Source organism: Dioscorea cayenensis, chromosome 14 (assembly GCF_009730915.1).
Source record: "Dioscorea cayenensis subsp. rotundata cultivar TDr96_F1 chromosome 14, TDr96_F1_v2_PseudoChromosome.rev07_lg8_w22 25.fasta, whole genome shotgun sequence".
NCBI lineage: Eukaryota > Viridiplantae > Streptophyta > Magnoliopsida > Dioscoreales > Dioscoreaceae > Dioscorea > Dioscorea cayenensis.
Window position 1 is genome coordinate 20,647,309 of NC_052484.1, and position 15,313 is coordinate 20,662,621.

Consider the following 15,313-nt stretch of genomic DNA (forward strand, 5'->3'; position numbering starts at 1 on the left):
TTATTTTTTTTTTCAATTTTAATTTTCAGTTTAATATTTATTTTTTTATTTTTTTCAATTTTAATAAACAGTTTACTTTTTTCAGTTTATTTTTCTCTTTTTTATTTTTTTTATCTTTCTATTTTGTTATAAAATTTATATTTATAATTTTATATTTTAATCAAATTAATAACTTATGATTTAAGTTTGTATTTTTTGATTACTAAAAAAATAAAAAATCAACTAAAATAAGACACTAAATATAGCTTCAGTAAAATTTTATATTTTAATCAAATTAATAACTTATAATTTATATTTGTTTTTTTGTAAATCATATTTTATTTTATATTTAATAAATATTTATAAAAAATATATAAAATAAAATTTATCTTTTAAATAATACAATATTTAAATTCAATGTTAAAACTGAAAAGAATTAAAAATAATTAAATTTAATAATAGTGTGAATATATAAATTGTGAAGTGAGAGACATATTTTAAGAATATTTAATTTTAGAGTTAAAAATAGAGATGGTGGTTGGAGAAACTTTCACTGTAAAAATTGTATTTTTGTGCACTGAAACGACAAATATAGTGTTTTGGGTTGGAGATGGCCATAGGAAATCTCCTGATTAGGGCTATTTGCTAGTGCATTTGAATTGAGCGCAACAATAGCTTTTTTTTTCCTTTGCTTTGCTTGATGTCTATGCTATCATTTGTAAAATTGACTTGTTGCTAATTGCTTGGATTTCTACAACCCCCAACCTTGCCAGTGTACAACTCGACGAACCCCTCAAGAAGATCAAGCGCAACTTGGCTTTTTTGGGCTACAGGGCACACACCCAAGCATGCCGCCTGCCCTAACAAGCGAGCCTGGGGGATCATAGCACTTAGTCTGTCATTCCCCTTGGCAGTGCTTGTCCCTGTCTCCTCTTCTTGTGGTTTGGCTCCCTTTTGTCTTCTCCCGTTCTGTTAGCGACATTTCACCTATGGTGATATGTTTTACTTTTTCTGCGTTCCACCATCTGTAATTTTTTTTTCAATAAATTCGTAGTTTATCCAATTATTTTTTTAAATATTATATATATATATATTAGAAAAGGAGTATCTATTACCATGATTTTAATGTTTTTCTCACATTTATTATTATTTTGATATTTGAGGAATTTTATTACTTGACTTTTATTAAGTATTCTAAAACAAGAAGATTTTTTATTTTTCTTATTTTTTGAATATTATCAGTAAGGAAAAGAAACTCATGAAAAGTGACCACCGAATCACTGGTATGACCTAGGCCAACATTACATGTGGAACGCTCACAATGTATCATGCTAATTTATTCTCACAGATGTGTTATCAGTCTATGATGTGTGATGTCATGGTTGTGATGGATGACGGCCTTAAAATAATAATTTAATTTTTGAAATGTAAATAACATTATCAAAACATTATCTTAAAAAAAAAGTTATTGAGATGCCTTTTTATCTATCCATATAAGATTTGCTTTTAGATTATTAAGTAATAAACTATGTTTTAATTCTTAAAATCTAAATCTAGTACCTTGCACTTGTCCACAAAGCAAAATTCTAACAAAATTCGTTAAAAAAAGTTCCTATAAAAAAAATAAATTTAATTTGTTTTGTATATTAAAATTATGTCCATAAATTTAATAATAAAAATAATATAAGTACTCCCATCTAACTCAATGGTTGAGTATCAGTTGTTTGCTCATATTTATTAACATATATATATATATATATATATATATATATATAACTAATAATTTGTAAATCAACTATATTTTTTTTAGGATTTTTTTTTAAATTATGATTACAAATTTCACTTTTTTAATAGTTTATCTTAAAACATAACAGAGTTATCCTTAAATATACCGTGGTTTATCTATTTTATATAAAAAAACTCATAATAAATTTTAATAAAATGAAAAATAATATTAAAAGGTTTAAAAATATTTTTTTTAAAAGAAAGAATTTGAGTTTCACAGTCTTCTAGCAGCACCGTTCCAAACCTTGCTTCGATCTTAGATTCTGCCTCTTTTGTGGAATATTTGGATATCGGAGAATAAGAAAATGTGGACGCTGAAGTCTTTCTATAATTTTTTTAATGATGGTGGGATGCGATGCTCATTGGCCAAGGTCGTCTGATGTAACTCTTGCCCTAATAAAATCAATATTTTTAACTGGCTTGTTTGGCAAAACAAGATTCCCTCTCTTGATAATCTAGAGTTAAGAAGGTGTAATAGGCTTCCGATTGCTCTGTTGATCATCTCTTCCTTGCTTGCCCTTTTGCTAAACAGGTGTGGGGTTATTTCATGTATCTTCTCCAGTTGCCTGATCCGCCGTTCTCGTTGAGTGATCTTTGGAGTTCCTGGCGTGCACTTGTGCGACCTTCAAGAAGGGACATTGGGGATTTAGTTGTGAAATCCCTTCAGTGAAATATTTGAATTGTTAGATTAATTGTATCTTTAATGCTAATGTCTTGCCTGCACATGTCGTTATCTTAAAAATTGATCGTATGCTTTTGTCATGGTACTCAACAAAGGGCTCTCAGGTGAAGCTAGAAGATTCCATCTCGACCATCCAGCGAAACCTTGAGTTTTTGGGGCCACTTGTAGAGATCATGGGACCCTGACTGCTGAGGAGTTGCAGGGTCACAGTGCGGGCTAATCCTCTTTGGCTTAGAGGGGGGAGGCCTGTCTCCTCACCTAGTTTTCTTCCAGTCTTTTTTCTTTCTCTTGGATTGTTTCTCCACTTCTTGTGGTTGGTTGTTTTTGTGACCTCCGAGTTGTGGAGAGTTTTTATCTTTAATTGTAGTGGTTATTCATTTTTTTAAAAAAAATGGAAGATTTTTTTTCCCACAATGAAATGGACCACTCTTCTACCATGAGAATTCATTTTCAAAATTATTTTCTATTCGTTATGTGGAAATGGGTGAGAGGTGGAAAAGCAATGCCACTAAAAATAATTTTATGCATGGTATAGCTTTTCTTGTAGCATGGGGCTGAACAAAGTTAAATTAACTTTCCATTTTGGGAGCTTGCATTACTAAGAGCACATATTATTAATCATGCCTGCAGAGATATTTTGGAGATTAACACTTAAAAATAGTAAGATAGTGCTATTTTATTAGATGAAGCGACGGAAAAGTCCGTGGGGACTAATTAATTTGGTTGGGAGAAGATCTTGGTTAATATCTCTAACATGTGAAGAAGTGTTTATTAAGCTGTTATCCTCTGGCTATAAATATGCAACCCAGTTCCTTCTTTCAAGCATGCCAGGCTTGGAACAATGGCTACTCCACTTACACTACTCTTATTAGCTTCATTCCTGATGGCCTTCCTGCCTTGTCAATGTGTTACTGCAGAACACTCTGAGCAGGCAGAGTCAGGAAGAGTATATTTCGGATTCTATTCTTTGACTCATACATACAAAGCATTTAATTTGTATCAAGTAAATCAACATCACTAATGTTCAGGTGTACATTGCTTTTCTGGGAGAACGTAAACATGATGATCCAGAACTCGTCCGAAAATCACACCATGACATGCTCACATCTCTGCTCGGAAGGTATACGTATATAAACATTGAATTGTTTTATGTATATAGTTTTACTTTACTTAAGGCATAAACTTGATGTTTCTTTCCAGCAAAGAGAAAGCTCTGAAGTCTATAATCTATAGTTACAAGCATGGGTTTTCAGGATTCGCAGCCACACTGACAGAGTCCCAAGCCAAGCAACTTTCAGGTCTCCATATATATTGTCTGAATGTATAATATAACAGTAAATAATATTACAGTGTGCGAGCTAGGCATTCAAACAGTCATCTTAATCTCAATACAGGTTTTCCGGGGGTGATCAGTGTAAAACCAAATCAAAAACGCCAACTGCAAACAACCAGAAGCTGGGACTTCCTTGGTCTTCCATATGACCACCCTGAACAAGGAACACTCCTCCAGAAAGCCAACTACGGAGAGAACGTCATCATTGGTGTCGTTGATACAGGCACACAACAAACAAAGAGCTCTTCCTCTGTTTCTCTAATTGTTATTTGATCTAATTACTAAGAAGAAATCCCATTTTCAGGTCTATGGCCTGAATCAAGGAGCTTCAGAGATGAAGGTTTCGGTCCCATACCATCAAGATGGAAGGGCAAGTGCCAAACAGGGCAACAATTCAACAAAAACCATTGCAACAAGAAGCTGATCGGCGTGCGGTGGTACTCTCGTGGAGTTGATAAGGATGCCCTGCAAGGTGAATATCTCTCGGCACGGGACTTGAACGGGCATGGAACACACACATCCTCCACTGCTGCTGGTGTACTCGTACCCAACGTGAGCTTCAACGGCATTGCGGCAGGGGCGGCACGTGGTGGCGCACCCCGAGCGAGACTGGCAATGTATAAGGTGTGCTGGGGAGTTGGCGGTGCATGCTTCGACGCACCCATTCTCAAGGCCATAGACGATGCAATTCACGATGGCGTCGATGTCTTATCGTTGTCACTGGGGTCATTTGTGAATGAGCAAATGGGCACACTGTTCGCTGTTTCCAAAGGCATGACCATCGTCTACGCAGCAGGGAACGATGGTCCTGCGCCACAGACTGTATCGGCTTCTGTTCCATGGATCATTAGCGTGGCCGCATCCACTTTGGACCGCTCCTTCCCCACTGTCCTCAACTTCGACAACAATCTCAAACTAGTGGTACTTATCCCATATATGTCGCTTCAGTGCTTTGGGCAATCCACTATCCACCATCCATTACCAATTGACCTCATTTTATTGCAGTCTCAAGGTCTGTTCTATGACAACAAAAAGAGTAGTTCCAAACCAATTGTTGCTGGTGGCAGGTACTATCATGCGACTGTATATATATATATATATAACCGTATAAATGTCATTATTTGGTTGTTTCTTTTAATAAACTATTATTTTTCTTTGTAGGTGTGACCAGGAGGCACTCAAGAACGTGGATGTTACTGGTAAAATAGTGCTCTGTTTTTCACCCGGTGAGGTCACGAGCATACTCCCCAGAGCTGATTTCGGGATTGCGATGTCTACGGCAGTGGCAGCTGGAGCTGGAGGGGTCATATATGTAGAGTATCCCATTGATTTACTTTATGGTGTTACTGATATATGCAATGGCATTCCTTGTGTATTTGTAGATATTGAAGCTGGCTTGAAAATATTCGATATTCCTGCAAAGTGAGCATTAATTTTCTATCTAACTCCTACTTCAGCACTAACTAATTTGTTTCTCTCTTTCATGAATTTATGGTGATGTTTTTGTGGCCTGACAGCTCAACTGTGAAAGTGAGTCTCACTAGGACTGTTGAGGGAGATGAAGTTTGGGCACCCGTAGTGGCAGCTTTCTCATCCAGAGGACCTAGCCATGCTTTCCCTTCTGTGATTAAGGTGCTCAGAATGTGACACAATCATTGCAGCATTATCAACTGATGTGTTGCTATTACAATTATCAACTCTATTAATTATTTATGTTTTGCCAGCCCGATGTTGCAGCCCCAGGATCCAATATCTTGGCTGCGAAGCGTGACTCTTATGCTTTTGACTCAGGGACCTCAATGGCATGCCCCCATATCTCTGGAATAGCCGCACTTCTTAAAGCAGCTCACCCAGATTGGTCTCCAGCTGCTATTAAGTCAGCAATAGTAACAACTGGTATATTACTCTCAACTATTATTACTACCTGCTACTACTACTACTATAACATCAAATTTGCTGATCTTTATACTTGTCGTTCTTTGAAGCAATGACCACTGATCGCCACGGACAACCAATTTTTGCAAACGGAGTTCCACGGAAGGTTGCAGACCCTTTTGATTACGGTGGTGGAGTTGTTGATCCGAATAGAGCTGTAGATCCGGGTCTTGTTTATGATGTCCAGCAAAAAGACTATCTAAAGTTTTTCAATTGCACTCTTGCTCCAAACAGAGAATGTGACGTTCTCACTGCACCATTATATTACCTCAATGTTCCTTCAATTGCCATCCCTGATCTCAGAACCACCCAGAATGTTTGGAGAACTGTTTTTAATGTTGGGAATGTGGATGCAACTTATAAAGCTATTGTTAAACCTCCTTCAGGAATCAAGATGGTGGTAGAACCTTCTGTTCTTGTGTTTGATGCCAAGAAGAAGATTAACAGTTTCAAAGTGACTTTCATAGCGACTCGTAAGGTGCAGGGGTTGTATACTTTTGGAAGCTTAACTTGGGTGGATGGCAAGGGTCATTCTGTTAGAATTCCAATCGCAGTGCGCACTGTGATTTATGACAACTATTCTGATGCTTCATAAAATCCTGAAGCTGGAATTGGTTCTAATTATCTTAAATTCTGAATAAAATCCTATTTATTATGCTGGTATGGTAATGCTAAAGTTTTCTGCAATTTCAAGTAGTTCTCTTTTCATAACTATAATATAGTTTTCTGCCAATCGCAGTGCGCCCTTTTTATATGAATATAATTAAACAGTACCGAAGAGTACTGAAACCCAGATGTACAGTGTATGTACAGTATGAGAATAGTATAAGAATCCTGGGTGAACAGTATATGAACAGAGAAATCCTTTTCATTGTTCTTCTTTCTTCCATCAACACTCTCCCAATCAACCATTTCATCTTTTACCTCAGTTTTAGAAGCTTCCCTACTTATATTTTCACAAGATCCATCATCAATAATAGTACTAAACACCTTATTTTTAAGCAATTGATGGCTTTGAATATGCTTGTGTTGTTTGGGAGTTAACATTATCCGCCTTATAAGATAAACTTACCTTTCTTCTTCTTCTTCTTCTTCTTCTTCTTCTTCTTCTTCTTCTTCATGTTCATCTTCCTAGTCACCATCTGGCTCACAAATCATATCTTCATTCTTCTTTACAATATTCACAGTCTTCCTCAAAGGATATTCATTTAATTTGTGTCCTAGTTGGTTACACCTAAAACACTTCCCTACTGTAGGGTTGGCATAGAGATTTTCTGTTTTCCCGACTTCTTTATCTTTCCTTAACGTCTCTGCTACCTTGTTCCCTCTGTAATGGTTGTTGTTCTTGTTGCTATGATCTTCAGACTCTTCTATGGAGTCAACATAATTATTATCATAGTTCCTCCAACTTCGCTCATGTTGCATTAACTCTAGCTTTAAGGACATGTTCTTCACCTTAGATAAAGTTCTGATAACTTTGACGCAACGAACACATGTTCTAAGGAGCTTTCTTCTATCTGGTTTTGTCACAAGCCTAAGTTGATGTAGTAAAATCCTCCCAATCTTGACCTTTCAACAACTAACTCGCCTCCACACGTCTTATTAGCAATACCTTCGCAAATGTCGCACCCTATAGCGCGTCTCCATCATATCAAAATAGTCTACCAACGATCTTCAAATAATCTTCAAACTTTCACTTAACTTGATCTCTAAGTCATCCAAATTTAGTCTTTACAATATTCCAAAATTGATCTTATATCTTCTAACTCCCAAACTTGATCTTCATTCATCCAAGTTTGATCCTTATAATTATTTAGTTTCCAAACTTGATTTTCATTTATTAAAGTTTGGTTTTTCATGACCATGTCTTCAATCTTCTCTATAAATAGTTACATTCTCAAATATCTCCAACCATAATTAGCTTTGTTTTTCATTTCCCCATAACCCAAGTTGGTTACTTAAATCTTCTTTTTATGATTTGTGCCTCCATATAGCTTTGTTACCAAACTAAGCTACAATGAGATATTGGCCTCCAAGTAGTTGCTTTAAATAGCTCAATCCATATTTAGCAACTCTCTCCAATTTGAGGTTCAAGTGATTGTGCTAAATGTTGTTATAACCAGTTCAATGTAGCTATAGACAACCCAATTCTGTTTTTCATCTTGTTACTGTACCAGCCCAATACTGTAGTATCCAAAATTTTACATCCTTCTTTCCTTCTTCTTTCTTTCTTCTTTTCATTTCTTCCTCATTCGGCCGAGCACCTCAAATTTAGAAAAAATTTCTGGCAACCATTCCGGCAAATCAAAGCATCCATTCTCCTCCTCTTGAGCATGGTAAGGCTTCGATCCAAGGTTTTTCTTTCGTATTTCTCTCGTATTTCTTTGTTTTTGGAAATTTTTGAAAATCTAGAAATACATCATGGTTTGGGTTGATTTTAGGCTCAAATCGAAGCCAAGGTATTTGTTATTCAGTTGTGTGAATATTTGTAAAGAAATTTCATAGTTAGGTGTTGTAAATCAGGAGAAAACCTCTGTATTAGGGCCGGTTTTACTGTAGTAATCCCGAGGATCGATTTAGGGTTGTTTGGTATTTTCTTTGATTTCTTTGGATTTGAATGAAGCTTTGACCCTTAGAATTTCATTGGTAACATTTAGACCTAGCTTTGAGCCAACCCTAGGATCGATTTAGGGTTGTTTGGTAGAAGGAACCTAAGGTTTCTTTGCTTGGATTTTTGTACTAATCTTTAATGTTGTTTGTTGTGATTGGCAAGGAGGTGAGGAGTTAGCTTGAGTCAAAGAGTTAGTTGAGGATTAGCTTGTGAAACAGAGGAATTGTTAATCTTATGAGTGGGACTATTAAGCATGACTTTATTAGAAGATTACCCATATTTATATGTTTATATAATCTATCTTGCTTAATGAGTTTTTGTGGGTTATTATGATTGCTTTTGAGAAGTTTTAACCTTGGAAGGAGTTTATTGTTTGGTGCTTCTTTTATGCAATTTGTATTCAAATGAAAGATTTCCGGGTTATCCCTTAAGTTGTTTATTGTGTAGTGATTCATGTTAACGTATTTTAAGTTGTGTGTGCATCATTCCCTTATGGAATGGATGGTGATTCTTGATTTATTTGAGTATTATGTTTGCTATTTTACTCATTGTGGAGTTGTGCTTATTGTTGAGTCTGTATGGTAATACCCTACTGTAGTAGGCGGTCTCCACGGCTAGTCTTTTGAGGTGGCATGGTAGACCGACTGATTACTACAAGGGCCAATTCAGGTGAGAGTATAGAGTTCTGACTGGATATTCATCGGTAGCCGTTGTCACCATGCGGTGAACCAATGGGTCAATGTCAAGGGCATGAGTATTTTGACGGCTCTAAACCTAGCCTTGGTCGCAGTGAATGTTTAGGGAGGTTTCTAAACCACTTTATGCTGGGTGAGTGTTGGGTGTTGCTTTATTTTGGGTTAAGATTTTTTTCCCATTATTTTTTTTGTAGTGTCATCCTGAATTTGTGGTGAGCGGGAGAAGCCCAGTTATCGCCCTTAGGAGGGCAGTCTCCCATAAATTTGATTTGACACTAGTATTATGTTTATTTATTGTGAAACTCATGTTATTTATTTTGTTAAACTTATAATTGGAGCTATTTTGATTTACATGTTTATTGTGGAAGCTTTGCTTCATGATTAGCTTATTTTCATAATTTGGAACTCTATATTCAGTATTTTTACACTTTGATATTCTAAAACCCTAATTGAGTTGGAATGCATTCTTATTCTATCTTTCTTACTATTTTGTATTAAAGTTTGTTATTATATATATTCATATGCTAAACTAGTTATTTTATTTGTAAAGGATCATATTTGGAGATTTATGCCATTATTATGGTATATTTCTATTAGAGTTGTGCTAACTACCCCTCACTGAGAAACGCTAGTTGCTCACCCCTCTTTGCTCTTCCCAGTCTTTTGTAGGTAGTAGGCGCGGCTGTGTGACAACGTGCTGAGCATTTGCTTTTTTTCTTTCTTTTGTGTATCTTTTCAGTTCCTGTATGTTTATCTTTGTCATGTTGATTAACTTATGGATCCATTAGTGTATAGTAAACCTTGTTGCATAGTTTTGTATCTATACAACTCTTAAACCCTTGGTGTATCAGTTGTGTGCTATTGTTGTTGTTGCTTCCCTGTGCATTTGTGAACCCCTCTAATTTTGCTTATTATTGTGATTGTTGTTGTTGCTACTTCCACTGTGTATCAGTGTAAATATTGTTGTTTGCAGGTCGTTGGTTGGCCTTGTGGCGCACCAAGAATTGAGTGGCGGAGTGTCCCTCCTTGGGATCGTTGTGGTGGTTGTTGCGTCCCGTGGCCAGCGGGTCGGGGAGTGACAATTGTATATTCTTCACAAGATCTTGTCCTCCAAGTGGTTACAACTAGTGGTGTCGAGTGGGCTGCCCTGGCAAGGGCCCTCTACGGCCTGGACATTGTGCGTACTCGGGCCGGCATGACCCATGTGCTTACTGTGCCAGGCCGGTACTGCCCGCCAACCCCAAACGCCAGCCCATCACTCGACAAGGCACATTCCGGGTGGGCTCATGCTGTGATGGCCAGATATTATTATTATTATTTTTAATTAAAAATTTCAAAAAATTCTCAAATTAATTAAAAAATCTTTCTAACACATAAAAACCATAAAATCCAAATTTTTACATTCTTATTTATTTAATCAAATTATTATAAAGGAAAAATATCATAAATTAACAACTTAGTATTGTTTTATCTCTAGTATTATATACTAACAATGTAATGTCTACACAATTTAAAATGTTAAAAAAATCAAAATATTCATTAAGCTTATCACCCAAAATCAAAAATTACAAACAATCAAAATTTTAAATAAACAAAAGCATTGTCCTTCATCCTTGCTATTTAAATCATCATCCAATTAACAATGCATAAAATAATTAATAAACTTCAGATCTGTTAAAACAATTATCATTGCTATTTTTCAAATTATCAACCAAACATTATAAATTATCAAAATCTCAAAAATCAAAACAATCACTCCTTTGTTCATGACTCCTTATCATCCAAATTTAAACAATTCATCAACAAATTCAAAACAAAAAAAAAACCCCCTAAAAATCCCAAACAAAACAAAAAACCTCTAAAAAAACAAACCTTAAAAAAAATTACTAATTCGGTCGCTCCACCACTGGCTTTGAATCGATGCCTTCCTGGATAACCCACAAGCCTGGCAGGATCTGCATCTATAGTCACTCTTCCTATATGAGATCATATCATTGAAGATTCTGGAACCATGATGATCGCCTGATCGATTTTGTGGTTAATGAGAAAAAATGAAGTGAAGTTGAAGGAGAAGAAGAAGAACTTGGAGAAGGAACCAGTCCACTGGAGGTTGCCCTGAGGTGAAAAATGGACGCCAGACGCCAGTTAAGACTCATGCCACTAGAGTTTGTAACTTTATAAAACTTCAAAAGATGAAGTGATTTGGCAAAATGTCATTAATTCCGTTACTTTAGTCTTTAGGGTACCTTAGATTGAAGAAAAAGGCAAGTTGAACTCCTTAGATTAGATAACAAGATGTTAGTTACTGTCATGGGTCGTGCCATAACAAGCTAGCATGGCCCGTGTGCCTAGGCTGGCACGACCCAGGCCAGGCTGCGTGCCTGGACCAGCACAGCCCATGGGTCGTTAAACCCCAGCCTAGCATGACTGGGGTTCTGGGCCGTGCCCAGCACGAGCACAGTACTGTAACACCATGTTAGGGCTGGGCACAACCTAACACGTGTCGGCCGTGCCAGGCTTGGGCCGGCATGGCCCGATTAACACCACTAGTTGCAACTAAGTTGGATCTTCTGGAGCAATTCAGGATCATTGCTGAGTTTGAGTTTGAGTTTGGTTGAAAACCAAAGTTTGTCAAATATGAGCAGATTTTTGAAAAGTTAATGGAAAGGCCCGAAGATCCTTCAAAGAGATAGAGAATTAATTTAATTATGCGAAGATCTTCATTTCCTCCTGGAGAGAAGACGATTAAATCATCTACATATTGGAGATGACAAATGTTGTCAGAATGGTTTAGCTGAATGGCCACTAGAACTTTGGAAGTAAGTGCATGTGTAAACATGGCACTTAAAACATCTACTGCAATGGCAAAAAGAAGTGGGGGCAGCGGATCTCCTTGTCTTAAGCCTCTTTTATAGCTAATGTACTCCTGGGGAGATTCGTTGATGATGATTTGAGTCTTAGAGGTTTTAAGGATGGTGTGCACCCAATTTATCCATCAAGATCCAAAGCCTCTAGCAGATAGAATTTCTAGTAAGAAGTTCCAGTCTAGCGAATCAAAGGCTTTGGCAAAGTATACTTTAAAGGCATAGCCAAGAATTTGGAGGATGAAGATTAGTTCTTGGGCTGCAACAATGTTGTCAGCAATCCACCTTCCCTTTATAAATCTGGATTGTAAATCATCCACCAGGTCATTAATAACTAAGCTTAGTCTAGAGGCAAGAATCTTGGAAATGATTTTGCAAGTGGAATTAATTAGACTAATAGGACGGAATTCAGAAACTTCCGCAGCTACATTTTTTTGGCAATAAGAGCTATGTGAACCTAGTTCAGAAACTTAAAATTAAGAGCTCCAGTGTAAAAATCATCACATAATTTTAGAATGGTATCCTGAAGGATGTTCCAGTGCTTCTGGAAGAAAAAGATTGGAAATCCATCCGGACATGAAGCCTTATCAGTGTTAAGATCAAATACCGCTTGTTTTATCTCATCTAATGTAAAGGGGAGTTCAAGCATTGAAAGATCTACTTGCTTCTAGATTTTGCCAATCTAGAAGGAATATGTTGGGAATGGGGGTACCAAGTAGATTCTGGAAATGATCTATGAAAATTTTACCAATTTCTTTGTCCCATTCTGCCCATTGACCAAGATGACGAATGTGATATATATTATTTTTATTTCTCCTGCCATTCACAATTTGGTGTACGAATTTGGTATTTGAATCTCCTTCTTTAAGCCAAGTGATACTAGATCTCTGTTTCCAATAGATTTCTTCTTGGTTTAGAATAGAGAAGAGATCAGCACGGGTTTGGTTGAGTTGTGAAAGTTCAGTTTCTGAAAGAGATCTACTCTCACCGATCATGTCTAGATTGTTCAACTCTGCTAATAGATTTTTCTTTTGGAGTTCAGCAGCTCCAAAAGTCTCGTTAGCCTCGTAACGGAGTTTAGATGTTAGAAATGAGAGTTTTTTGGTAAGAACGAAGGCAGCACAGCATTCAGGGTTAATGTCCAGCCACCACTCTCGAATTAAATTCTCTAGTTGCTCATTAGAGTACCAGAATTTCTCAAATCTAAATTGTCGAGGACTAATAGGATGAATCCCAAAATCTAAACAGACAGAAGAGTGATCTTACCCGAATCTTGGAAGAGCATATTGAGTAGATCTAGGATTTAAAGATGACCAATTATGAGAATAAAGGAAATGATCTAATTGGACCTAAGTTGGATTTGCTTTACCGTTAGACCAAGTGAATCGACGATCATGAATAGGATGGTCGATAAGGTTTAGATCGTTTAAAAGATTTTGAGAGGTAGAAATGTCTCTTGGGTTGATGTCCCCTTTATTTTCATCATGCGAAGTGAATACAGTATTGAAGTCTTCACAAATTACCCAAGATAAGGAGTGTAGACTTCGCATTGATCGAATTTCACTCTAGAAGGTAGATTTGAGTGATTGTTCATTATGTCCGTAAACATTTGTACAGGCCCAAACAGAGTTGTTTGAACGATTTGAAAAACCTAAAGTAATTGAGAAAATCCCTTTGTGAATTAGGGTTCCGCTAACTAGAGACTGGTCCCAGACAATGATAATTCCACATGAAGTTCCCATTGCTGGTATGAAATCGAAAGAGTCAATGCGTGGACTTCCAATGGATCTCTCCAAGTAGAGTTGTGAAGTCTTGAAGTTTGGATTCTTGTAAGCAGACAACATCTGCTTGGGAGGAGATAATGATATCCTTACCTAAGTGATGTTTTGAGGGTCTGTCTAGACCTCTAACATTCCAACTTATAATTTCCATTGGAAAACAGCAAGAATCTATCTATAATTGGATCTCGAAGGAGATCCTTGGGTATGCATGAATTTGGAAGCCCTATCAGCTTCCAATAAATGAATCTTCTCTAGGCATTTGAACTTACATATGGTTAGGTGAACCCATGAATTGTACACCACAAGAATTGCTATAATTGAAAAATTGCAAATTTGACCAAGTAGAAAATATGAAATTAATGGAGATAGGCATACCTTCTCTTGGATCCATAGGAATTTTCTTCTTTGTTGATCGAGAGGGTATGGAATAAACCCAGCTTCCTCATTCCAGTGTCCAGATGGCTTCTTGGTTTTGTCACTCCAGCGTCCAGCTTCCTCAATTGAAGTAGAATGAAGAACAGAAGGCGCTGGGAATGAAGGAGCCACCTCTGTGGATTTCTCTACCTCTCTTAATTCTTCCACTGCTTTTTCTTCTCTGAGAGGGTCAAGTTGATCTGTAATATCTTGATCAGAGATCAGATCAATGTTCTGGAAATCATCCTTCAATTGAAAATTGTTCTCTTCATCAAGAAAATTATCATCCTCTGCAAACTCATCTACTAGGATGTCTTCATCTTCTTCCCAATCAACAATCTCCCAAATCAACAAGCTCCTCATGGAAAGGATCTTCCAACTGATTGTTCTGAGCGGAGGGGTCTTGTGAGTGGAATTTATCACACTTGGAATTAATGGATAAAATCCATTTATATCTTTCTGGGATTTTGAGTGTTAGTGGGTGTAGCTCCAGGTGGGTTGGGAGAATTCCTATTTTGGAGGACAGAAAATTGACTGGAGGAGAGATAGAATCTGTATAGAATGAATCATTTTCACTGTAAACCGGTTAAAACGAGAAGATTTTTTTTATTTTTATTATTTTCAGAATATTATCAGTAATGAAGACAAACTCATCAAAAGTGACCACTCATATGACCGAGGCCCACATTACTTATAAAAACATTATCTTAAAAAAATTATTGAGCTGTCTTTTATCTATCCATATAAGATTTGTTTTTAGATCATTGAGTAATAAACTATGTTTTAATTCTTAAAATCTAAATTGTCTAATTGTCGACCACGGAGCAACTTTCTAACAATATTCGGCATTTGTTTTTCATCTTTGTTAAAAATAATTTCTAACAAAATTCTTTAAAAAAAATCCTAAAAATTTTTTTTAAATCTTTTTTTTTTAAATAATATGCGTTAATTTGATAATAAAAATAATTCAAGTACTCCCTTCCAACTCAATGATTGAGTGTTTGTGGAGTAACAATATTTATTATTATTATTATTATTATTATTATTATTATTATTATTATTAGTGGAAATTACCAAAAAAACCCTCTAAGTTTGTAATATTGCCAAAAACACCCCGTTAGTTTTGCAATCCCTAAAAAACCCTTCCTTTTAAACTCTATGTTTTTCAAACCCCCAAAGCATGTAACGGATGTCAACGAAGTGATTTTCAAATTTTATGGACGAAAATGCCCTT

At 36.3% G+C, this 15,313-nt stretch overlaps 2 protein-coding genes across 2 annotated transcripts; one reads left to right on the plus strand and one right to left on the minus strand.

The window, feature by feature from the left end:
• The first annotated feature begins 3,241 nt into the window (after window positions 1-3,241).
• LOC120275780 (subtilisin-like protease SBT3.9) lies at window positions 3,242-6,383 on the plus strand. Its single transcript, XM_039282478.1, has 10 exons — window positions 3,242-3,392; window positions 3,475-3,566; window positions 3,647-3,744; window positions 3,841-4,002; window positions 4,084-4,700; window positions 4,785-4,846; window positions 4,941-5,201; window positions 5,297-5,411; window positions 5,504-5,675; window positions 5,765-6,383. The coding sequence occupies exons 1-10, from the start codon at window positions 3,288-3,290 to the stop codon at window positions 6,307-6,309; spliced, it is 2,229 nt and encodes a 742-aa protein (XP_039138412.1). The 5' UTR covers window positions 3,242-3,287; the 3' UTR covers window positions 6,310-6,383.
• A 4,336-nt stretch (window positions 6,384-10,719) lies between these two features.
• On the minus strand, window positions 10,720-14,628 carry LOC120275782. Its single transcript, XM_039282480.1, has 2 exons — window positions 14,041-14,628; window positions 10,720-11,135 (listed from the first exon to the last, which is right to left on the minus strand). Exons 1-2 carry the CDS (start codon window positions 14,440-14,442, stop codon window positions 11,007-11,009), a joined length of 531 nt encoding a protein of 176 aa, XP_039138414.1. The 5' UTR covers window positions 14,443-14,628; the 3' UTR covers window positions 10,720-11,006.
• Between the last annotated feature and the right edge of the window lie 685 nt (window positions 14,629-15,313).